This window comes from Notothenia rossii, assembly GCF_949606895.1.
Source record: "Notothenia rossii genome assembly, chromosome: 3".
In the NCBI taxonomy this organism is placed as follows: Eukaryota; Metazoa; Chordata; class Actinopteri; order Perciformes; family Nototheniidae; genus Notothenia; species Notothenia rossii.
Genome location: NC_136901.1, coordinates 72,960,439 through 72,986,373, shown reverse-complemented (window position 1 = coordinate 72,986,373; position 25,935 = coordinate 72,960,439). Strand labels below are relative to the sequence as shown.

The following is a 25,935-nucleotide window of genomic DNA, read 5'->3' as shown; positions in this document are numbered from 1 at the left end:
ACACATATACACATATATATATATATATATATATATACACATATACACATATATATATATATATATAAATATATAAATGGAATACAGACCATACTCATGCATCAAACCAGGCACCAAACCACAGCTGAGACATCCGACAGCTGTGAGCTTCACTGGTTGAAGCTACGGTCCAACTTTTTCTGTAGCACAACCATGACTATATCAATCTGGCCAGTGCAATTGTTCGATAAAGTTCTGTATTATAAGCAGTGGCGCAATCACGACCTGATAAATACCATGCTCTACTATTGAGCTTTTCACTGTCAGCAAGAAACTCACACATTCAACAGGTTGGTACAAAGTCCTGCAGGCCCCCCTGCTGTCAAACACAGCCCCGAGGGGAGGATTCATACCGAAATGTTTTCAAGACATTACATGAGTACAGTCAAAGAGTTTGGATAAATATATTGGGCTGTACCGAATAGTTTGAAGCTTTGTGCCCAACGTTGACAATTGAATTCTAATTCAACATCTTGTATGCTGCGCAGCTATTCCTATTCTACGTCCATTGCTACTGTTGAAACCCGGTATTTCTGCAGTTTCAGATAAAGATTAAGCTTCACCAATGGGGAACAGGCTAAAGTCTGGAGCAGGAAATATGGCATAAGTATTATGCTATTTGTAGAAATAGATTGCAGTGGTGGCTGCGTAGGACTGTTTCCAACTTGTCGTTCCAAACATTGCCAATAACTCCAGATTGTTGCGAAATATACCACAACATATATTTAATTAAAATAATTTAATTGTTTCTTCATTTCATATGTTTGTTGGTGTTTAGCCTTCAAAATAAATATGTTTTGACAACTGAATACATTTTCAAATGGTTTTCTACCTGAGTTTACTCAGTGTTGACTCTGGAGTTTTAGCATCTCGAACACACTGTCGGATTTCTCTTAAACTTTCCCCGGCACTGATAATCTCGTCATATATGCATTATTATATTAAACATATTATCAGTCAGATAATATAAGGGCTGAAACTAACAAAGAATAATAATTCATTTCATTTTCCAAACACTACTGTTTGGTCCTAAATCCAGTCTGCAACAGTCTAAATCCCAAAATATTGAAAGGATTCAATTTAAATAGTTGCCTATTAGAATTGTATCTTTCAATTAATCGACCGATTGTTTCAGTGCTGCTAAATATTCAATACAAATAACTGGTAATGTCTTATTAATAAATAGAAAAACTGTGCTAAAGTTATGAATCCATCTCCATGAATGACTCCAGTGAAAACCCGAATGAATGTCCTTTTGTTTATTTGAAAACCTGAACCATATATTACTCAAACATGCACATACAGAGAACACTACATGCTGAAGCTACACAACACGGCTTTGTGTAAACTGGAGAACAGCTCTATTCTCTACTCCTGCAAAGAACGTTCCTCCGTTACTAAAGCAAATGCAGTAACCTAAAGTGTGTATTATAAAGATCTTTATTGTATATCATATGATATAAAACATTTCTTATTTTGTCAAAAAAACCCTGAGCTACAAGATCCAGGCTAAAGTCTGGAGCATGAAATATGGCTCATTGCATCTAACCCACAAGTTGAACTCCCCTCCTCGGGCTGGGCCAATCACAGCCAGAGGAGGAAATGCCACGCTGAAAACAAAACACAAGCCAACTAAAGGAGCTGTGTTATTATCTGTCAGAGGAATTATGTTTCTGCTTATCTCTCTCTATTCAATGCAGGTATTGCCCTTAAGAGCAAATCAATGTTAATTAAGCATGCCACATCAAATCTAATTATCTTATGAGGGTGTGTGTTTCCCAAAATATAGACAAAGCGGCACATTACTTAAGGTGGAGCATTCCGCATAGTGTGAGATGTTTTTGTGAGTCAGACCGTAAAGCTTAGTCAGATCGTAAAAATCTCATGCATACAATGAAAATGTAAACTCAGGATAAGGTAAGGTTACGAGTCTCAGCTAGTCGGACTAATAAAAGTAGACCTGCACAGTGTGGAGCGGCAAACTGTGGGGCTACATCAGGGCAGGTACAGAGTGCCATGCGAAGTCCTCCGAGCCTCTGCAGGAAGCAGCAGCTCCGTTGCGTGAGAAGTTGGAGGAGACCGTGACCTGATGAAAACAGCCTGACAACCACAGAGACACGAGAGCCCAGAGCTCAACTAACTTCAAGCAGTAAATGTCGCACAGGTTGAGGCAAACACGCACCGCCAAACAATCTCTTATTCAATAGAGAGAGACACACACAGGATACTAAACTCACACAGCAATAAGGCAACACACACACACACACACACACACACACACACACACACACACACACACACACACACACACACACACACACACACACACACACACACACACACACACACACACACACACACACACACACACACACACACACACACACACACACACACACACACACACACACACACACACACACACACACACACACACACACACACACACACACACACACACACACACACACACACACACACACAGTTATAGTTGACTTTCAGACGGCCAAGACAACGTCCCAAAAAATTGTTTTCAAGTTACCACCTCTGTGCCCTTGTTGACATGACGCATATCCACGTGCCAATCTTTGATTTGATCCCTATGAGTTACTGAGAATCAGATGGGTGGAAATGGGGAGGAGAGAAAAAGAAATGTCCCTCTGCCACACCATTGTTGGTAAAAATGTTTTAAACAGCTGCTTCACAACCGGATCCCCCACAATAATAAAATAAAACAATATTTGGTTTAAAAGCAAGGCTCTAAATACTTGTCTTCTGTGTACATGCATTGTTGCAGATCACAACATGCATGCACCACCTTTTTTAATGCACTATCTATCTTTCTTTCTCTGCACTTAAACTGCAGCTTAAACTGAACGCAAGAAATCAAAAATTGACAGCCGCGATATTATCTTATAGAGTACAAATATGAGGACATTTTATCTGAACTGACTTTAACTTTCTCAAAAACTGAAGAGTAAAACAACTGAGCAAACAGATGTTGACAATTTCAGGGAAAGGAATATTTCAAAGCTTTTTTTGCTGATTCATCCTGCACGCACAGTAGGGGCCGTTCTACAAGTTATTGCTGTCATGTTAAATTTGCTTTTTCTTTTGTAGACATTTAAAGTACCTGTACAGCCCAATGAACACACGTGAAAATCCCAGCAGCGACCGGCCTGCCCGGTTTTTAGACCCTGCTGCTGCTGAGCTCTGTTGCACTATCCATCTTATCCGTGCACTGGCAGTGAGACGTGTACGCATCAAGATGTTATCAGTTAAAAATGTGTTGTGGCGTGAGAGTGTGTGAAAAGTGTGTAAGAGTTGGCCACCCTGAACAGTTATATGCACTGTTGCATGTAAAGCTAGGTTACATATACATCCCAAACTTAAGTGCACTACCATGCATATGCATGTGGTATTTCGAGTCCAGACATGGAAAACTCTTGATCCACATTGCAAATGGGACATGCCATAAACACACTGATACTAAGAGAAAAAAAGACAAGATGTTTGTCTTGGATGAAGGTGGAATTCCCCTGGCTTTCAAACAGCACATCCTTTCTCCAGATCTCACTGCTTATTGCTGCAGCCACTTCCTGTCAAGTCCACACGCCTATCTCTCACAGCAGATATGTGGGTTGAATAACTAACTAAGGGGGTGATCATGGCGTTTTTGTCTCAGGTCGATAGCCTGATTTAGAATCATCAAGCCTTGTTTCTATGGTAACCAACACCCCAAACAAAACCGGTGAGGTGCAGCTTTTGTTAAAGCTTTTCATAACGTATGAAACGTCCACCCACTCATCCATCAAATGTGTTCGAAAGTCGGAAATAAAGCAGAAGTTTGTTTCCACCAAGTGTTACACAGTGACTACAAAATAAGACATCAAATGTGTGCTGAAATGACTGTATAATATCACTGACAATGATGACTTCAAGAGCTTTGACTTGCATAAAAGTATAAAAGAAAATGTATTCAAAAAAAGTACAATATGTTTGACTTTTTGGAGTTGCAACTGCATTGTCCAGATTTCCATACAGGGATAAATATGTTAACATGTATTGCCTGATGATGTGTGTGTCTTGGCTGTTTGTCACAAATTCTAACTCCATTTGTGCAAACTCATAAACAGGATAATCCTGGACTAGCGCCACAAGCTGATAACCACCTTTGTGAAAGCTGTCGTCTGGTATCACCAACACTTCACTGGTGATTCCAGTTAAGAGAGCCTGCCTCACTTGAACTCAAACAACACAAGTATGGCTGAAAAACAAAAAAATATTTTTGTAGTACCGATGAAAATGTTTGTCAACGGCATATCAAAAAGAATAATGCCAAGATGCTTTACAAATGTGTTCGATCAGTGTGTATGAAGCCCTATGTCTGCCTGACCTTTTGTTTACTACATTCAGGTGACATGAGCTGACCAAATCCCTGTGTGCACTGCGCATTATCTCTATCTTTTGACAGCTCTAAGTGCGTAGGTTCACACCTGCGTTTCACATGACCTCTTGTGATTGATCTCACCGAAGAAAATAATTCTTTATTTTGACCAACACCGAATGGAATGGTGTTTTTAACGATTTAGACTGCAGTGCACCTCCCTCCCTAGTCTGCCAAAATTAATATACAGAAATAGAATAATAAAATCTGCTAAAGATGTTCTATGCATTTATAAAATATTAACAGGATTCTTTACATTTTGAGAAGCTGTGGATGAAGTCAGTGTAAGTTATTCTGTTGAGTCTCCTGTACGCAAAATGCTCCGAGTGAATTGAGGTATTCTCTGGCATGTAGTGATGGACTGTCTATGAATTTTATTGTAAAAGGTAAGATCAGAAGAAGTCATGCTGTGAAGATGTGGGCGTAATAAAGATTTGTACAACTTTACACTACGAAACATATGCGGTCAACACACTTGGATTTAGGGCTATCCAATTGTGATCTGATTGCACAAAACACAAATTATTACAAGGTGTAAACAGGGTTGAAGACACCTGATCTATATCACTATAACCATTTCTTAACAGGCATCGTGACAAACAAGTGAACCATAAAGTGGAATAAACATATAATCCGCAGAGAGCTTTTTTAATTAAAAAGAAGTCCAGTGAGAAGTCGGTGAGAATCAATAAGCTAAAAGCCTCTTCAGGATTACATTTCTCAGGTTATGCCTCTAAAGGCCGGTGGATCAGAACCTGCATTTAAACGTCAGTGTTGTGTTCATGAGGATAAAGAAAGGCTGTCCAGTTCAATAAAACCTGTAGTATGGGGTAAAAGGAAATGTCAAAAATAGGCCTACTTGTGCAGTTACATCTTAATATGCTGATAGTTGTTATTTGAATTTGCTTAGGTTAATATCTCTTGCTGGTCATTTGATAAAAACAGGGGGAAATGTAGTTTTCATCAATTCATGTGATTGATGGCCAGTCTATATAAGTAGCTTATAGAAACTTATTTATATACACACACACACACACGACTTCTGTAGATATCTTTTTTGCAAGTAAATTTATGATAAACCAGTGAACAAGCCATTTTCCCCTTCGCATTGAAAAACTCTTAAAGAGCAACTTGCAGGTTAGAGACACCAGTGAATAAATGCGTAGGAAAATGATGTATACACTATATTTTCATTTTTTTTAGAAATGGAGCTGTGGTGTGAGGAGAATCAGTCGAGAACAGCGCAGCTGTCTTGGTGAGTGACCAGCGTTAGCTACAGTTAATGTTAGCTAACGTCGGTCACATCAAAACATTGTAAAGTTAGCAATCATTTATCAGGCTATAACTAAAGTAGTATTGTTAATATAGTAACGTTACTGGCAGGACTGTTGATACTGATCCATAACAGAAACTAATGCGCAAGTATCAGCCGTATCTCGCGTCGCTAAAACATCCAGGTATGAGAAAATAGCTATAATGCTAAGTAGCCTTGAAGTTATACCACTGGGGTTTTACAACGATCTGGCGGAGAAAGGTTGTGGAGCCTCCGTTGATATGCCATTGTAAATGGCTTGATGGAAAGCAGGTGTGTAGTCGGGGAGGGTGCACAGCTGATTGCAGCAGGTGAGTGGAGGTTGAGCCGGGAGCCAGGAGTGACAGCCACCACGCCCACACAAACAACACAGACAGGGGAAAACAAACAAACACAAAGGAGACGGCTGGAGCAGTACAGCCACCACAGCGTTACCTAATGCAACTCCACACTACGTCTTACGGTGCTGTGTACCGGAGGGGAGAGAGAGAGGAACGAAGGGGGGGAGAGAGATGTAATACGGTTTCCTGATAAACGTTTTGTTTGATAGGCTTTTCCTGTGGAGAGTATGTGCTGCAGGGAGGTGGATGCACAACGCACCCAGGAACGAAAGCTAGCTCCGGTCCTTTTCCTGTTAGGGAAACTGTGGACTCGATGTCCTGACAGGCTGGAGTTTGTGCAACCTGCACAAACTCCAGCACACCATGGTTAAAAATGGTGAAATGCAATGTAAAATGACAGAAAAATACCAGCTCACTAAATCACAACCGCTCAAACCAACTACAAACTACTACCGCGGATTGGCCAGAGAAGGAGTCCGAGAAAGTTGCTCCCCCATGTGACGTAATATGACGCGTTTGACGTATGACGTTAAAAAAAAAACAGTTTTTAGTTGCAGAGCTCAAAACGGCTCCTTTCCCTCTGAATTCTTGCCCTTATGTTTCGTAAAACATATCAAATCCTGCATTAACTTTTTTTAATAGTAATTTTCAGGCAAGGTTAAGCATAAATGCAATAAAAAAAAAAACCTGCAAGTTGCTATTTAAGCCCCTTTAAAGTCCTACTCATACCAGTGTTTCACGTTAGGACAGGCCTATTCAACTGGCGGTCCGCGGGCCAGATGCGGCCCAGAACCAACTCCCGAGTGGCCCAGCCTCCCGTAGCCAAATTCCTACACTAGTACAGACCATGAACGCAACACTCCGCGTTGCATAGAAACCACCAAACCACAACGCAGCACGTTTTTTGAAAGTGCATCTAGTGGTGCTAGTAACGGTGGTCCTATGATAGCAACTCTAAAACATGTCTCTCTCAACTCTGAAGCGTAAACAGAGACAAAACGGTCATTGATCTTGTGGAGCAGATCCAAGTCAAGCTGGACCTTTTCGCGACCGACTTGAGCACGGGTTGGATGCTGCATTTTCCGACGCTCCCCAAACACATCACATCTCCGGCACTAATCACGGATGTGATGACAGTTTCATTGCGAGGTTGAAAGAGAACTTTGCCGGTCGATTGGATGGACTTGCTCTGCCCACAGAGGTGATGGGCTTTGCCAGAGACCCCTTCACTGTTGCAATAGATGGGGACGTATCAACCAGAGCAAAGGAAGTGGTCCCCTGCATCGACAAGGGGAAATATACACTGGAACTTTTTGACATGCAGCGCACTAACGGGCCAGCGAAGTTTTGGAGTGATGTCAAAAAACAGCAGTTCCCTAACGTTCAGAAAGTAGCGATCTGTGTGCTCAGTATGTTTGGATCAACATACACATGTGAATCAAGCTTTTCACACGTGAACTCAATCAAAAGTAGCACTCGCTGCTCCCTGACTGACAGCAATCTTCACCAATGTCTTAGGATTGCATTGACATCCTATGAGCCAAAAATCACTGCTCTTGTTCAAAACAAAAAATTTCCCTTCTCCCATTGAGTAAGTCAGCGATGACAAATCACAAATGAGGTGATAGTAAGCACCTAGTTTACTATAGTAGGCGTGTAGTGTAGTATTCATTCATGTGTTAGTTACCAGTATCCCTTGTTATGGGTTTGTGCACTGAAGGGTTTGACAGTTCTTTCTGTATTCATTTAAATGCACTTTGTAATGTGTCTGGGTCAAATGTGACCAAAACGTATGATTTTTTTGTTATTACTTGAAAAGTGAAAAAATAGTATTGCTACAGTACTACCTCTTTGTGTTGCATTGGAGCTCTTTAGCTGTTTTCTTTGTATGTGATAGGACATTTATTAAGACTGCTATTATTGTATTCAGTAAATGCACTTTGTGATGTGCCTGGTTAAAACAAAATAACCTGAATATTTGACTTCTAAAGCAAACAAATGTAATGCTACAACTGTGCACTTTTTTTCAGATTCTGTTAAATGAATGCTAATTTGTTGTGTTTTTATGCACTTTTTGACGTACCTTTGTTAGATGAACAATGAATAAAAATTGCATGTTTTTCATCGCAGTAATATGTCTTGGTTTAAAATGTGTCACTACCCGCTTTTCACAGGCCGCTGAATGTCTCGCCCAGCTGAATTTTGTAGTTATAAAATCTGGCCCAACTGAATATGTAATTGAATAGCCCTGCCTTAGGAGCTCTCTTGAGTGGCTTTATCAGTAAATTTGATTTAAACCAGAATCTGTATTTACTGTAAGGGGAAATTCTTAGAAAATGTCATAATTCTATGAACTATTTATAATAGAAAGCTTTATAAATAGGGCCCCTGGTTCAGTAAAAAAAAAATTATGTTATATGTCTAGTAATGCAGGGGTGGATTAAATAAGACCTAACTGGACTCACCACATAAATGAAGTAGCTCTAGTTAGTAAGACAAAAACGAAAGTTCGGGTCAGACCACACACTGGCTACATCTCTTACCTGGAAAAGCTGATGGGGTAAGAGGAGGAGCTGGAGAATGCCTCACTGGCCCGGAGCATGGCGGAGTTGTCCCCAATATTCTGGATTCGGCTCCAGGCCCCGCCGATGGTCGTCACTGGGAGAAACAGACTGGACACCGGCTTCTGATCCTTCTGCTGATGAGCTCCATTGCTGCTGGAGGTGGTTCCAAAGTGGTAGCTTGGTCCACTTGAAGTGCTCACTCCACAGATGGAGATGGTGTTAGACGTGGACATGGATGCTGTGGAGGCCGCGCCACTGATTTGGCAATAACTCTGGCCTGCAGACGTCTTTTCCTGTTTGATCCCGCCTTGGGTGCAGAGCTGAATGAAGCCAGCATCTTTTTCTTTCTTTACCTTTGCAGACAAAGTGGCTGTAGGGGTTAAGGAGGACGTTGTGGATATGCTTGGGCTGGACTGACCTGGACTTGTCATACTGCTGCCATTGAGAGAAACTGAGACTGCCCCACTGCTGTTAATGCTCTCAACCAGGGAAGGCTTTATGTCTCTCTCTGAGCTAACGTCTCCAAGCAGAGTATCGGCTGCAAGAGTGGACAGGAAGGCATCATCCCCTACATAAAAATCCGAGGGAGACCCAGTGAGCTCAAAGTCTTGGAGCAGGTCCAGAGTGTTGTCTGTGAAAAATTTCTGGGTCACATCAACATCTTTTCCAATGTGATCAAAGGCATGATCAAGGTCAATGGGATCCTGATCACCTCTATCCATTGAAAAATCTTCTGTTTTCGTGTGGAAGAAATTGGGATCTGATCCTCCAATAAGTGAATCCATGCAGGATTGGTTAATATCTGCTGTACTGGCCTCCAACTGGGGCAAACTTTCCCTAAAGTGTTGACGCCCGAACGTAGTGGAAGTCTGTGTCTGGAGAAAGTGCTGCTGGTGAAGCTTTTGGATTTTGATCAGGCCTCTGGGCTCTGGGTCTTCCAATAAGTGCCCAACAGTGGAAGTGACGGAGGCGGAGGAGAGCTCTGTTAGGTGGCTGTTGCTGAGGCCGTTAGGCACCTGACCTGGCTGCATCAACGGGGTGGATGGAAGAACGACTGAGGTGATGGACATGGCACTGTGAGGAGACACTTTTAATAGACCTCCCTCCTCAGGGCTTTCAGTGTAGACTAACTTGCTTAAATGGTCATCTCTTCTATATGTTATCTTTCACTCCACCTTTATCCATCTATATGTGTGTGTGGGATGGGGGTAAATAGAGAGCGTTAAGACATAGCTAAATACAGTACAAAAGAATTGAATTGACACACAGTAAAGGGGGATAATCAGATGTGCTACACTGTAATGGTTTAGTTTAGTTTATTTGTCTATAGTGTCTTGGACAGTCCCCATTGATCAACTGTCACAAAAAACAGTAAATGGGGCAGCTTTAGCCAACATGGCTAATTTCCAGCTTTTGTCCCAGCCAGATGGTAATAATAATAATAATAATAATGTTGTAAGGTTGGGTACATCCAGGGAGCAAGTACCAGACGTTAGGTCAATATTAGACAGGGGAAAGTTGACAGCATGCCCCCCTGCGCGCCCTTGATTGCTAACGCAGCTAAAGGTAGCTAACTACATTAGCTGTTATTCCCATTGGGTACATGTTAACACGAGTGAATAGTCAGTAGTGTCCACCTCATATACGGTGTACATACAGTAAACACACATAACAGTGGTCCTACCGATAATGACTCAACTCTAAAGTTGCCTAAAGTCTAAGCTATGCTAAAGATAGCTCAATGCTAACTTTTGGCATGCTAGGTAGCAATGTGGCTAACAGCCTCATTTCGTTGACAGTTACGTTAGCCTGTTAGCCAACATAGCATTTATAAGTGCATATTCCTGTTAAATGCGTTGAATTACTGTATTACTTTTAGACTAACACATATAACGATATCTACTCAAATCTGAACAAAAGCTCATATTTACCCTTGAAATGACTGATTGTTGGTATGTGTCCACAGGTCGTCTGTCAACATTGTTTTGGTTGAAAGTGGCAGTCCATAAGACGCAACACTGACCCAATGTGTGTTAACGTTTGTCCTCACTGGTAGAGTTACATGGCTCGGTAAAACGACACAAACATGTGAAGCTCACTGTGTTTTAAGAGTTATCAATCTTGTAGTTCGATCTAGCTGTTAATTGTCATGCAAACTGCCTCAAACTGGCTGAGCTGTGGAGAGTCGCAGCTAGCCATTAGGAAAGTAGGCGCTAACCTCCAATAAAAACATACAAAATGGAGAACTGAGCAAGTCAGCCCCGTGGCAGACCTGTTTACAACATGCAGCGCTACCTGCCGGCCGTACGGTGACACTGCTGCTTGTTGTTAAGTTTCAAGTTCTTTATTCTTATGAAGAAGTGTAAAGCAGTCTATGGCTATGACAATCATTGTAACTCAGACTACCCTAAACAAGTTCAATATATATTAATGGAGAAAGGACAGTCACTCAAAACATAAAAAGGGTAAGTTAAAATATAGGTATAACATATACAACAAATAAAGATAAGATATACTTTATTTAAATGTTTTCATTACAGCAGCATGTTAAAACAAAGCCATTGCACATCATTTGAAAAATAAAAAAGGTAAACAAATAAACGAAACATAAAATAGAAACATCTTAAAATAGAAAAATAAAACAGAACTAAAAAAGGTAAAATATATCAAAGTTCCCCTTGAAAGATACACATCTGTAGACTGTCTGACAAATAAACACTGGCCAATAATAAAATTGGCAAAGAAAATCCAGGGAAAGTGTGCAAAGCATGCAAATGTTGCCCATTAAAAAAAAAACCCCACCATGTTCTCCTCTTCCATTATTGTTCATACAGCTGTCCACCATGGGCTCCGCTGTCTTGCAGCTGCTAAGAAGCCTCTGACAGAGAGACATACAGGCTGAGACAGACGGCTGTAAAGGAAATTGTAAATGACATTTTAAGTCATTCACAATACACTGACAATGATCTGATGATGAACAGAGGGGGGGTCATTTATACATTTGCAAAGGACCAAAGGAGTAGTTACAGATCTGCATCGCTCGAAAAAGATACATTGAGGAAAAAAACCATGAGGTCGGAGTCTGCTGGTCATTTGATCACATCACTAAAATAAAGATTCAAATTCCAAGTTTAAGGATTATTGTTCACATCTAATGCAATTGATTGTTGATCATAAACTTGCATGAAAGAAAATGTTCAATGTCACTGAAATGGTTGCATCAGTAAAGAATAAACCATTATAAGATCATTACTATTCTGTAATGGGTTACCTTATTTTTAGGCCTTATCAAATAAAGCATGAAGTTAACGTTATTTTATTGAAACAGAAGGGAGCTAACATTTTTTTTAAGTGTTACTTTTATTTTTATTTTGGCCCAATACAACAAGGTTAATTCTGTTACACATAACATGCCAGCTCACACTTCTGCCTCTTTCATGAGGAAATATGAGTGGGAGAAAAGTGCCTGGGAAGGGAGGAAATGGGGTGGCAGGCTTTTACTGCGTGCATAGGGATAATAACTCTGCAGAAAGGTTTGGGCCTGTATTAGTTGTTGCTTTCAAGGCTGCACAACAGTGCATTGTAAAATGTTCCAAGACATCACATTCACTGGCTGGTCTGCAAAAGCACACTAGGGAACAATGTTTAACCATCAGAAGTCTACATTTAACAATTAACATTTCATCATAAAACGTGAACGTTTATTTGTACAGAAATTAATTTAAAACCATTTCTTACTCAACAGAGTTTGTACACCTTTCTTTGAGGTGTTTTGGCCAACGCCTTACTGCAGATTAAAAAGCTAGAACCTTGCAAAATCCACGATTGTCAATGAAATGTAACAGCACATACATTCCTTACTTCATGCTCAGATGGGACCCATATTGTCTTACATTATTCATGCTGAAGTTGCTTGAAATACAACCCTTTCCAAAAGGGTGAGTCTAATCTGGGAGGGGCGCCCGAACAGGAAATAAAGTGAGGACAGGAGGCAAATTTGCTCTAATGGGAGGATGAGTGAGATGAATAAGAAGCCAATTTTATAGCACATAATGGGAGATACTCATCCCAAAGTAGGGGACAGCAATGAACTCCAAGTCTCATTATACAATTTCAATACCAGAGATGTGCATGTAGTAAACAAATAAAGCAAATAAACCCTGATTCAATTTTCTTTATTGTCCCCATCTAATGATATGAAGTCATTTTTTGTTTTTTTCCCATTTACACTAGGGTCACATAATCCACAAATATTACAATATTATGTATAATGCAAGCAGCGAAACCTCACATCACATAAAAAGAGATCAGTGGCATGCTCACTGTAGCTCTAAATCTCCACTGTTTGAATCCCACTCAGTCCCATGTGGCTGCTTAGCAACCCCTCTCCAGCACAATATAGTCTGAATTAACAGGGTAAAGCGTGACCGCTGCCTCCTCAAAACCACAAGTCAAGGGTGCGCTCCCATCATCATCGCCTTCTCTCAGCTCTGCAGCAGTAAAAGTCTCTGATTTATAACAACATGGCTTAAAAGACACTCAAAACCCAAAACAACCTGAAAAGCAAACATGAAATACAAAACAGAATGAAACACTGATCAGTGTAAATGCTGTCAGTGATGTAATAAGGGACTTTCTACTTCATGTAAAAAACCCACGAAAAAATGACACCTTTTAGTATTTTCCGGTAAACGTCTATTTGTCCTTTGCATACCTTTTATACAACCCTAGTTTGTGACCTAATAATGTTTGTTAATGCTCTTAATGTCTTTCATTTCTGTAAAGCACTTTGAATTGCCTTGTGTTGAGAGGTGTATAAAAATAAACTTGCCTTGCCTTACTGTATAACAGAAAATTATGACAGCATTGTTAAGCCTTAAATTCTGCCTTGCATCTCACTTCTTACAAACTGGATTTTCCGCACTAGTAGGGCATCACTGTGTGGAGTATACTGATGGCTCTGTGACAAATCACTGAGCAGGCCCTGAGCAATAATACTGAAGTCCCAAACCACTGTCCTCCTGATCCAGAAAAAATGACTCATTAATGAGTGTTCATATCGCTGAGTTTTGCCCTCTCACAGACATTCCTGGAAAAAACTGCAAGAAAAATGCACTTTATAGTGAAGAAATGGACATCATTTTGAGGCATGTTTGAATATAGCATCACACACTTTTGTGTAAAAATAAAGAGTAATCAATGCATTGTTTTATTTCTATCAGTTTATTGGAGATGACATGGAGCATCAAGCAGCTGTAAGACTTGGAGTGTGCTGAGATCTGTCCCTGATCCTGAAATAGGATTTTACTCAGTCAAATCAATGAGGAGGGGATCGATTTTCATATTCAGTCCCAGTGTTCTGGCTGCGACAGGTGATACTGCTGGATGCAGGTTCAAACTGATGCAAAAGGGTGCAACTTTAATTTGGATATTTTGGGTCATTTATTTTTATGACTGAGCCTTTATCGACTGTTGGATAGAAACAAGTTAAAGAGCAGCATCCTGCTCTACGTGAAGCTGTCAATCTGTCTCTGAGACACTGCATGGGACCTAACCCCTCACCCGTCTCTTGGGATAAGCGCGTCAGCTAAAAGCGTTAAATGTAAATGCAAAAGCCTCTGTGAAGACTCAGAAGAAGGGATTAAAATCCGCAACGCTGGATGTTTCAACTAGACATGAATCCTCTCCGCCAGCTGCACGCCGCCTATTGCAGGATCACAATCCCATGCATAACGGCACAGACCCACATCGGTGCGTTTTATGTCGATCGTCTGCAAATGTCATTTTCCTTTAAGATGATGTAAGACATTACTTCACGGGACGATTTTTGTACTCTCCCTCTCTCTCTTGCACTGCTTGCAGCAACATTATCTTAAAGCTTCTGCCGGGCCAAGCGTCTCCGCACTCAGCAGTTTGGAGAGATGGGCGCGCACAAGAGTCCCACTTTCATCCTCCCCGGAGCCTGTTTCAGGATCACAGTTGTCAGGAGAGACGCTCAGTAGGGATTGGATGCACGCACACTCTTCAATTGATGTGATAGATCCAGGAGCCAGACGCAAGACGGTAGACATTTCCACAGAAAACTTAGGCAAAAAAAAAAGGGGTTTTACTTTTTTTTGAGGTGGGACATTTCAGAGTGAAGTGAGGATTGTATTTCCTTGAAGTCACAGTAATGACCCATCGCAGAGGATGTGTGTAACGTGGTGCGCTCACTGGTTATGATAATCGATTCTGTTCGGAAAGGATACACCGAAGGGCAGGCACATTTACGCATGGGGTTAAAGGATATACTGTCGGCACACCTTTGGATTGTATGTCACGAGACTCTGGATGCAAGGACAGCAGCTTCAATCAGGACTATGCTTTTGGTCTGAGGGCATCAGCCCCATGCAACTAAACCCCACGCTCTGAACTTCTGGGAGGTTTTACGCTCTGTGATCGAGACTCAGATTTCGTGCAACATCTGGAAAAGAGAAAATGGCACTGAGTGAAAACTGCAAAACGCAACCTGCAAAAGAGCAAGGTTTGGTGCAAAACCCTCCATCGGATGTTGTTGAGCTCAACGTGGGTGGACAGGTGTATTACACTCGCCTTGCCACCTTGACAAGCTTTCCAAATTCCTTACTTGGGAAGCTGTTTTCTAACAAGAAGGGCTCCTCAAATGACTTGTCCCGGGACCTCAGAGGACGTTATTTTATTGACAGAGATGGTTTTCTTTTTCGTTACGTATTGGATTACCTTAGAGACAAGCTGGTTGTCCTCCCTGATCACTTCCCTGAGAGGGGAAGGTTAAAAAGAGAGGCGGAATACTTTCAGCTGCCAGATTTAGCCAAACTTGTATCTTCTGATGATTCAAAACTATTTCAAGACGACTTCAGTGATTTCGATGATGCGTCGCAGGGCGGCGAGAGGTTTTACTCCTCTTACTCTTTGGACAGGAGGTACGGCTACATCACGGTCGCTTTTAAAGGCGCTTGTGCTGGGGGAGGCAGAGACACTCAAATTGATGTTAAGGCCAAAAAGTTACCGAGGATCTTCATCAGCAGTAGGATTGGCTTGGCAAAAGAGGTATTTGGAGACGCCCTGAATGAGAACAGGGACACGGACAGGCCACCGGACCGTTACAGCTGCAGATTTTTCCTCAAGTTCAGACACCTGGAGAGAGCTTTCGACATGCTGTCAGAAAGCGGCTTTCACATTGTGGCCTGTAATTCGTCCCTGTCTGCGTCCTCCATCGGTCATTACGCGGATGACAAGGTCTGGTCCAATTACGCGCAGTACATCTTCTACCGTGAGTGAAGATTTATTCCTGCTCTATACTTTCAAAGGTGATGTGAGATAAATTGGTGATTTTCCAGAAATAATGACAGTGCACAAGTGCAAACCAAGTGCCCCTCCCTCCCTTACACATCAGGCAAATTAGAATATGGTGTTGCATAATTTCCACCAAAAAGACATTTTCCGGTTAATGGGTATAACAAGTTTGTCCACAAAGCGTTCTATAAGAAGTCCCATCATGCTATGTGTTTCTAATTGTCTAGTTTAAGAGGTGATCTGCAGGATCTGGTGTGTTGGCTCACCACCAGGAGGCATCCACACATCCTTCATGAATCCTTGCATCCCTTGCAGTGGCAGACTTCTGTTTTGGGGTCCAGATAAGAGGCAAGAGTGACCAAAGGCCTCAGGGGTGTTCAGTCACAATGCTGCTACACTTCAAGTACACATGCATCATGCGCAAACATGGGTTATGACTCAAATGGGTCATGAATAATATAGCACCATTGGGCAGCAAAAAAAGAAAACACACTGCAATTTCTTGAAGCAGCTTTGCTTTTCTCTTAATGACAGAGTGAATTCATCAGCAAATGCCTGAATTAGCCACAAATATGGTTTATTCCATTATCTGCAGAAGGTGGAGTTGGACCATATGGCCAGTAAAAAAACACTTTGTTCATTATTCTGAATGGCTCCCTTTGGAGGAGCTGGAGATAACCCAGTTGGGGGGTCAAGGTTGGGGGTGCAGGACAGTGCATGACATATGGTTTGCTAATGATTCACCAATAGAGTTAATGCAGACTAATTATTACAGAGGAGTATGCCTTGACCCGCACGCACATCCAGCCAAGTTTCTGGAGCACAGCATCTGGTGTAGGTGTTGACCCCACTCCCCATTAAAGACACTGTTCCACAGGACAAAGACAGTGGAATGATGAATGAAGAGGAGGTGATTAAAAAAGGGGGGGAAAATTTAATAGCATGGTAGGAAATAAAATGCAGAGTAAGAAAAGCCATGAGAGCTCAGATGGAAGCAAGCAGATGGAGAGGAGAGCGGCTGAGCAGGAGGGAAGAGAGAGTAAAAATTGCATGAGACCTGGCCATGGGGAGAAAGAACTGAGGCAGAAAGAAGAGAGCGGGAGCAAGGCGCAAAAATAGATTAAAGTTAGTATCAGGCAGGAAGGTTCATCGGGTGTGAGGAAGTGGAGAGGAATAAAGAAGTATTTTGTGGCAAGACACGGAAGAAGAGGGAGAGACAGGGTTTTTATTAAAGAGAGAAGACAAGGTGAGGGTTCAAATGAAACAGGCAGATATACAGCGAGCGTTGGGAGACAGAGGCCAAGTCAGGATGATGGATAGACACATCAGAGGCAGACATGCGTGAGAGGCCATTATTCACGGCAGCACAGTGGCCCACATCCACTTTCAAAACTAATACAGTAACATGATTCTGAATGTGGGACATTGGCTGGCCTAGGGTAGTCCTAATCCAAGAATGCATGTAGACAAGTGCACCTTTCGTGGTCATGAGCCAGATGTGCTTTATTGTTGCTCTCAGCAGAACATTTCACTGCTTTCTTTTTACCCCCATCCCATCCAATCAGAGGCTCACATGGAGTGAAACGGCGTGGTTTGTTCAGAGTGTAAAAAGGGTATTCCGGGGCAGTGAATACATTGAGAGACTTTCTTCCAGACTGCCAGTTCTTGAGCATCACTCGTGTTGCTCTTCTTGTTAAATGCATGAGTTGTTATACAGGCTCAACAGACTCTCAGTAATAGTGTGGACTCCGAAAAGTTTCCCAAAGGCCAACAGTAGATATTCATAATTTTACTGCATGGCATCATCTGTATTAACAACAGCAGTCAGGGGACTTGTACCCTTATAAATGTATTACGCTCTGCTCTTAATTATTGTCACCCTGTCCTGCTCAGTAGGGTATGCTGTTGGTTTCTTCACAGAACAAAACAAATGAGTCTTTCACGAAAAGGGCACCCTCACCAGGAGGCCCCTGTGTCCGAGCATTCATCATGAACAAGAGTTTTTTTCTCCTGATGGCCATGATGAATAATCACCCCTTGAATAAACAACTGAGCCAAAGCTATATATATATATGCCCAAACTGACTAACCAGCAGATTGAATAGGACATAGACTGGAAGCTGGTTTGTTCAATCAGCAAATAGGAAATGTTAGTCATAGTTAAAAAAAAAAAGGAACTCTGAGAGTGAAGTCAAAATGACGAGACTTAAATAAAAATGTTTTCTTGAGAACAGATTGAGAGGTATTTGTTGTTATATTTAAGTTTAAAAAGTGAAAGTTGTTGGATTGTTCACAATTCTTATGGAGGTTATAAAATAGCGTCACTAAATAAGTAAACTTATCAAAGGCACATTTCTTTCCTCATTAATACATTCAAAAGTTTTTTCTTTTACCGCTAAAAATGATCTTCAATAGTTGGTGATCCTGTGAGGTTATTTGTCAAGCACAAGCCGACACATTAGTTAATTAGCTTGACAGGGACATCTATTTATTTTTCCGTTTGGCAGTATCAACATTATTGTTGTAGTGATTTACAACTCTAACCTCCCAGTTGACGTCTGGGACCAATCACCTTATTGCTTATCATCTCTGGGGAAATAGAAGAGTGCGAGCTAATTAAAAAGCAATCTGTGATCCCAAAATATTTCCAGTTTCTCCAGTCATGCAGGATGGAGAAGCAATCTAGAAAGATAAATGCTAACCTATTTCAAAGGCAATTTAAAGTATAAGTCATACTGTATTTCAAAATAAAAGTCAATTCATGTAGGCAAATTATCCGTTGTCATGGACACAATGGCCTGCTTTAACATTCCACATCACAGAGGCAGAGCAAACCATCATCGAACGGTCAACCTGGTAACATCAGAGACTTTTTCATCCTTCTACATTTGAAAGGCCTGTGCAGAAGTGCCTTGTCAAAATGGACGACACATACAGATGGAGAATGATTGCATTTGCCAGGTGTGCTCTGTTAATAACTGTGCAGTCTTCATTTGAGCAGTGAATGAGATGATGTGGGGCCATAATGAACAATGGCCATAAGGCGACAGCGAGAGAGTTGGGAGGGGGAAGTAATCAATTGCTTAGGTGTAATGGAGGCAAAGATTGGGCCGTCCCCGAGCTCCCAGAGAGCCTGGGTGGAGTCTGGATGGATTGGCATTACCTGCAGGAGATGGATGGTGCTCCCCTGAATAACTCATATACGTCTTAAAGAGCACCTGGGTGGAAAGATGGTCAGAAGTAAGGCGCGGTGTGTGCTTGTGCCATTATTTCTCACAATGGTTGCAGCACCTTTTGCAACGCATCAAGTAAAGTGGACAATCTGGCTCACCTTGGGAGTAAATCTCACCCTATTAAAAATTGTAGATTGATTGCAGATTCAAAAGGAAAATATGTTTTGGAAATCAATCATTCATTTGAAACCTCATACTCTGAATTTAGAGGGACTATGCTGGTGGTTTTTCATGGTTAAGATCATTGACTACAGATGGTTTTCATATCACTGCTGCATGTTTTCTAAATGTAACTAGAAGCTTTTATATTGATTTATTTGCAGCCAGTTGTCTCTGTGTCATCCCACTCCAGTATTTAAATGGACTTGCAGAGAACAAGCATAGGCAATAAATCATAATCAACATTTCATTATCCTTATTAACGTTTCTCCGTAACAAGAACACACTGCACCTCTCACAGTGTTGTTTTTGTTTATTGGTTAGTTTTTGGCTTGGATTTAACAACAATATACTGTAATGAGTGCTGAATTACAGATGCTGCAAGTGCCCTTGAACGCACCAACAAGGAGACTTTTCAAAAGGAGAGTTCCTGCTTGTAACTTCATTACCAAGTGATGATAATGCGATTTTGACAAATAAAAAGACTAAATATAGACTTTGATGGATGACCCACATTAAGCAATTTGCAGTGCCCATATTGGAAAGAGTAGAGGCAGTGTCTGCATTAGATGCACGCCATCAATCTAAACATAAAACACTTAAAACCTCCAGTATAGCCCTTTGAAACAAAAAAAGAGAAAGTTAGCTCGTTTAAATTTTAAGATGTAAATTAAATATTGTCTTTTTTTAATCCCTGGGTCTGTGTTGGTCCTGCGCTCTCTAGCCGTTGGACACGGTAGCTCTTACCATCTGACATTCAACACCTTAATATACCCTCCAGAGACACTAATGGGTACAGTATTGGGCAGTGGAGCTCGCTGTGGGTAGGGCTGAGAGATTTTTACGAATATGGGGGATCCCATGCGTTGTAAACAGGAGAAACATTTGCATGATTGTGATTGTCATGGCAAGATTGTGTAAAGAGCAAATTAAAGCATGTTCGGTGATACAATGTATCTACTTCCCGAAAATGTTGAAATTTAAAGAGGGCCTCATGAGCTTAGAGTTCACTTTCATTGGACATCATTTTTTTAAATATCAGCTATTTGTCAGGTTGAGGAACCAGAATCGCCCCTCGCCTTCCTTAAGCCCCTCGATGCTGATGACTAGTGCTGCTCAGTGAATACTCAGGAAATCTTTGCTTCTCCCCGTCTCGTCTTGCTTCATCAGTGCTTGTACTGTGGCGGGGTGTGGTTCTGGGTCAGGGGACAGGCCCACAGGGAGAGGCTGATATAGACGTTTCAATCTGTCTGCCTTGCTTTTTCATCTCCCTGTCAGGGAGACACTCAGCGGGGCAGCCTCTCTCGGACTCTGGGAGGAGACAGCACCCCACTTGTCATTATCAATCAGCCAATGGAGATGTCAGCCCCCTCACGGAAAACAGATAATTTGGACCGGGGTAGTATGAGGTCTTTGAGAGCGTAAGAGTGTCCTTGAGTAATCATGTTAAGCTCCAGCTCCTTCTCATCACTGCTGCAGATGAGGGTTGTTTCAGCAGAGCTGGCTGCGTGGAGGTAATTAATATTGACAAATTCAATTGTATGCAGATATTACAGACATTATTAAAGAGGATAGCTGCAATCAGTTATGCTGGACACAAACTGCTGAAGTGATACTTTTGCACCAAATAGGACTATCTCGGAGAAATAGATTTCCTTCACCCTGCAAGGACGGTCACTACCTTTGCAAGACAAGCCTTTTTTTGCTGCAAGGACACGCTGGCCTAATTTGTGAGCTAACAAGCATGTCAACTACACTCCTCCTGAGGCAGTGGCAGAGTAAAACATATTTGTGACTGGATATGGGAGCTGGAGAAAATAACATCAGTGTGAGATCAGAGCTCATATGAGCTTATCTCCCTGGCTGCATGCATATGCATATTTATCCTGCCAGAAAAACAAAGTGGAGTTTTTTCACCATATAATCAGGACTCCCTTTTCCTTCCTTTTCTTTTTGTTTCTTGCCCAAAGTCTAGGCAAGACAATATCCTTGCATTAGAATCAAGCAGCTACTGAAGCGTTTGAAGATATTTCACACCATTCAGCCTTGCAGGATTGTGTTGTGTTCTCGCACAGAAAACAAGTCATTTTGTTCCAGAAAGTTGTTTATTTTTCCTGACTGAGGCTGCTTCGTGTTCAACATATTTCCATTGATTTAGATTGAGGGCACAGTTCACAACAATGCTAAGATTTACATTTGAAAGGAGGACAGCTTCAGGTCACACAAGTGCAAATCAGAAATAAATGGAGTTTCAGCCTTCTGGTTATGTGCATTTACAACATAAAGTGAGTGATGAGCCTTTCTTGTTTGTCTTTATTTATTTTTTGCCTTTTAGATTACTTGACTAAAGCACAGAGCTTGAAACAAATGAATAATATATCACACACCCTTGATGAATCACTTTAGAGGTACGGATTAAAGCAAACACTAATTCTGGCAAGAAAGCCACTGACATTTGAATTTGAGTTTGTCAGAGCCCTCTGCCTTCAGCCCCCACAATGTCCTACTTTTCTGCCAATCATATCCTCCTAATGGGGAAAAACGTTTGATTTTAATGCAATGGCAGGCAGTTGAATTTCCATATAACTCTTACCTCTCTAAGGCACGAGGACAAACACCCCTGCATTCATTAGCGATGGAGGAGTTTGAGGATACCCCATGCCGGACTCCACTCCCTCTCTCTGTGTTATTTATGAGAAGTGCCGACACAGCCTCAGTCTGAGGACCAGCCCAAGTCTTTTAATGTGGTTGGAACATGATCTCTTAGACAGCCAATATAGATCTGAGGAAAAAACACAATGCAATCAATAGCTTCCCTGAAAAGATACCAAAGAGTGTTACACATGCCCACTTGTTTAATTGTACCCGAGAAAGACTGTTTCCTGACAAGGCTCTTAGTTGTTTCCTGTCTTGGCTCTGAAGGTTATTTTAAAACTTGACACTATAACACTTCACCCAAAACACACAGTTGGTTTTTCCCTTATCGGCCATGTCCACACTTCGTTCTGACAATGTGTTGTCTGAAACAAAATGCAAGGTGCTTCTAGGCCCATCAGTGGCTTTAATGCAATTCATACTCTTGCATGGCTTGAACATTTTATGCTGCTATTATTGGGTGTTGGCTGGTTTCCTAAATGGTTTGCCCCTCCGGACTACAGCATCCACCATTTAGCAACCAAGCTCTGCCTCCCTCCTCTTCATTGCTAAAGCACCTGTATCCATTTGCCTGGTACTGCTCGTCTGCTAGAATCAGCTAGAATCAGCTATTATCATTTTCTGAGTGGGGAAATTGGTGCGTTGATTGGCCCCTTTACTCATAGATTAGCCATTAAAAAGCTGTTAGTGAGTCTCTCACTATCAGCTCAATGCTATCTTTGCACTAGAGATAAGGTCATTATTACAGTGTGCGCAGAGAGGTTAAAATCCCCCTTGAACTGTTGGGTATAGATTGGTGCAAGCATTGGAAGATGCTAATGGGCAAATTATTACTCCCTCTGAGATATCATTGCTATTGAGTCTGTATCATCCCATTGGAAAAAGCCATTAAGAGGTTTTTAGAGTCTGTATGGGTTTATTTCTTATACATTGTTGTTTATATTACACAGGGCACAGAAGCTTCCACACTGCACATCTCTACCTCTAAATGCGAGCATAGTTCAGGGATATTTTGGTAAATGAAAGGCAGTTCAATTCTTTACTATCCACTCTCAAGCCAGTGGGCAGTACAGTACAGTAACTCTTCATAATTAGCAATGTAGGGGGATGTGAGACTATACAAAAAGGGGGCACACCAGGAAGTATGAAGACTGCTGAAATCCTCAGTTACCACCTTGTTCACTTTCTGTCCAAACTTCATGACAAGAGGTCAGCACATCTTTTCACTGACCCAGTTCTGTTACCTCCCAAGATAAATTATACACTTTTTCTACTTTGTATCCCCCCCCCCCCAAAGGTAGAAAACATCTTGTTGAGTTATTTCACTGAAACACATTCTTAATACAAGTCAGTCAGGTTACAGTTCTAATAAGAAACTGTGACAGCGGAGCAGATTGTTTTGGCTCTGAGACGAGCTTTGCCTTGGGAAATGGGAAAGGTCTTTTGGGGAGCCGTACTGAAATGAACTGAGCTTTGGGGACTCTCTTTATCAGAGGAAGCAATATGCATAGCCCACAAGGACTTTGAAATTCAGCAACTACAGTAAATGTCAAAGCCAATAATTTCCATGTTTTTACATCTGTACCCCCCTTAATACCCACACACACTCGCAGTCATCTGATACTCATTTAAAGATGTTTGTATGATGTTAAAACTGCTCCGTAAGCATCTGTCAGCATTTGCTTTATCAGTGCAGTTGTTTTTTTTGTTTAGAGCTTGAACTGTCGCCATACAGACAGGTTGGACATTAGAAAATGTACTGCAAATGAGTGACAAATGTGTTTGTGTGTTTGTTATCTAGGTGGACCCTCAAGGTGGATGTCCTCTCACTGTGACTGCTGCTGCAAGAGCCACAAAAGTGAGAGGGAGGGAGAGAGCGGCACTTCCTTCAACGAACTCTCCACTTCCTGTTCTGAGACCCAGTCGGAGGCTAGTTCCCCTCAAGGAACCGTGATCTGTGGCCCTGTGAGCCGGCACTCAAACATCCAGACACTGGACCGCCCCATGCCGAAAGGACAAGTCCATCATCTTCAGCAGGCGGAGATGCGTCGCAAGACTGACATGATGCGCGTGAGAACCTTCGGGGTCCGAGAGCGAGAGGCGGCAAAGAGGAAAGCCAACAAGGGGAAGATGACTCCGGAGCAGGAGCTGGAGAAATGCATCCAGGACTTCCGGCGCATCAGGATTCCTGAACGCTTTCCCGAGCGGAAGTACATCTGGCAATCAGAGCTCCTGAGAAAGTACCGTCTCTAAGTTTGAGTGTGAAGAAGAAGTATCATGTCACCATCAATGAAGAGTATTAACTACATAGGCAATAGATTGCACCCTCTAAGGCACATACTGTATTTGTCAATATAAAAAAAAAACTATGGTCACTTTACTGCCAGCATGACTAGCTGAGCACACAAATTACAAGGCAGTGTGAGTTTGTAAAGTATGCACAGTGTTGTGTACGATATGCACATGATATGTTAATCAGGTTCCTCCTGTTGGGGCTTACATCACTAACCCTGTTCTCACCTCAGAGGGCTGGAAGTGTACCAACAGCTACTCTGTCACTAGATGAAGCAACAAAGCAACCTCAGGGGCAACATCATTACAACTCATCAACTTACCACAAACTAAATGTGCAATTGTCCACAGTAGCTGTTTTTTAAACATGGATGTACCCATATGGTGCTGTGAGTTAGCAATGGAATATCACTATACTCCACTGATAACACATACTTATCGTAGGCTTTGATATAGGCACTGCATGTCATTTCACCCTTAGCATAATTATGCAATATCAAACAAACTTTAAATTCACTGTTTTGTGTGATGGGTAAAAATGGTGTGTTATGACTGGGGCTAACATAAATGAGGAAAGCACTGCCTAGATCTGTTTGCCATTGTAAAACGTTATGTCTGATGTTGTCATTACGTGTTGGATATATGATGTTGTGTAGGTAGAGTAAATAATGCCAATGGATATTTGATTAATCCTTGATTGTAAGTGTGCAAAAAAGCTAATAAATGGGTTACATTTAGATGTACATGGTTATTCCATTTTTCATTCCAACTCAGGTCTTGGGTCTCATAATTGACCTTTTACAGGGATGGTCTGATCTCAGCTCAGCAGCCATGATGAAAAGCTTTAGATTTACATTTTTTTAACATACATAAAATAAGATAAAATAAGATGTACTTTATTAATCCCAATTTGGGAATTTATTTTTGCATACATGCTGAGGTGGAGTACACAGGGCTATTAGTAAAAGCTATACTCTGAAGAGTTTGAAAGCTTGATTTTGCTTTTCCAAAGCCAAAGATACAAAAAAACAAGGTTGGGTTAACATTTTTGCTTATTTGCTCTAAAAGCTAAAATTGTTAGCAGGTCCGTCTAACTAGCTTAATGTGCAAGCCAAACCTAGTCATCGATGACAAAGAGTCTTTGAAGAATATTTAACTTGACCTTTTGGGGGTTACAGATCACATTAAAAGAAACAGTTGACATCTTAAGAAGTCAGTTGGAGATGGCATTTCGAACTGACCATAACGAAATGCGAACCAAAATCTAAGGTTATTTGAAACACCTAAAGAGCCACTTGCAGGTTAGAGACCCCAGTGAATAGATGTGTAGGAAAATTATGTATAGACTAGATTTTCCCCAAAATATACAGAAATATACACTACAGTGACATCTGGCGTAGTATTTCTGGCGTAGTTTTTGTGAGACATTTTTACTTCCACATAAAAAAAGACCACCCGCGTGTGACGTCACACAGGGAGAGCGGCCGGTCTAACGTATGAATAAACATGGTTCACAATGCTAGTTTTGACACAGAAGAAGTTGAAAATGTATACTCGTATGCATATAATGGACCACAAC

At 41.4% G+C, this 25,935-nt stretch overlaps 2 protein-coding genes across 2 annotated transcripts in view; one reads left to right on the top strand and one right to left on the bottom strand.

The window, feature by feature from the left end:
* The window catches only part of nr3c1 (nuclear receptor subfamily 3, group C, member 1 (glucocorticoid receptor)), a gene marked incomplete at its 5' end in the record, with an annotated part of 27,336 nt that extends 17,448 nt beyond the window's left edge, over positions 1–9,888 (bottom strand). The window contains 2 exon segments of the mRNA XM_079672777.1: positions 8,683–9,870; positions 9,872–9,888. Coding sequence (XP_079528903.1) covers positions 8,683–9,870; positions 9,872–9,888 — 1,205 coding nt within the window.
* Positions 9,889–14,818: 4,930 nt separating this feature from the next.
* kctd16a (potassium channel tetramerization domain containing 16a) lies at positions 14,819–25,067 on the top strand. The gene is made up of 2 exons (XM_079673297.1): positions 14,819–15,994; positions 23,866–25,067. Exons 1-2 carry the CDS (start codon positions 15,181–15,183, stop codon positions 24,315–24,317), a joined length of 1,266 nt encoding a protein of 421 aa, XP_079529423.1. The 5' UTR covers positions 14,819–15,180; the 3' UTR covers positions 24,318–25,067.
* The last annotated feature ends 868 nt before the right edge of the window (positions 25,068–25,935 follow it).

Bases quoted from the DNA above. Each gene is read 5' to 3' on its own strand.
- kctd16a (XM_079673297.1), top strand. From the start codon at position 15,181: ATGGCACTGAGTGAAAACTGCAAAACGCAACCTGCAAAAGAGCAAGGT. The intron at 15,995-23,865 runs GTGAGTGAAGAT...TTTGTTATCTAG, and splicing joins CGCGCAGTACATCTTCTACC to GTGGACCCTCAAGGTGGATG.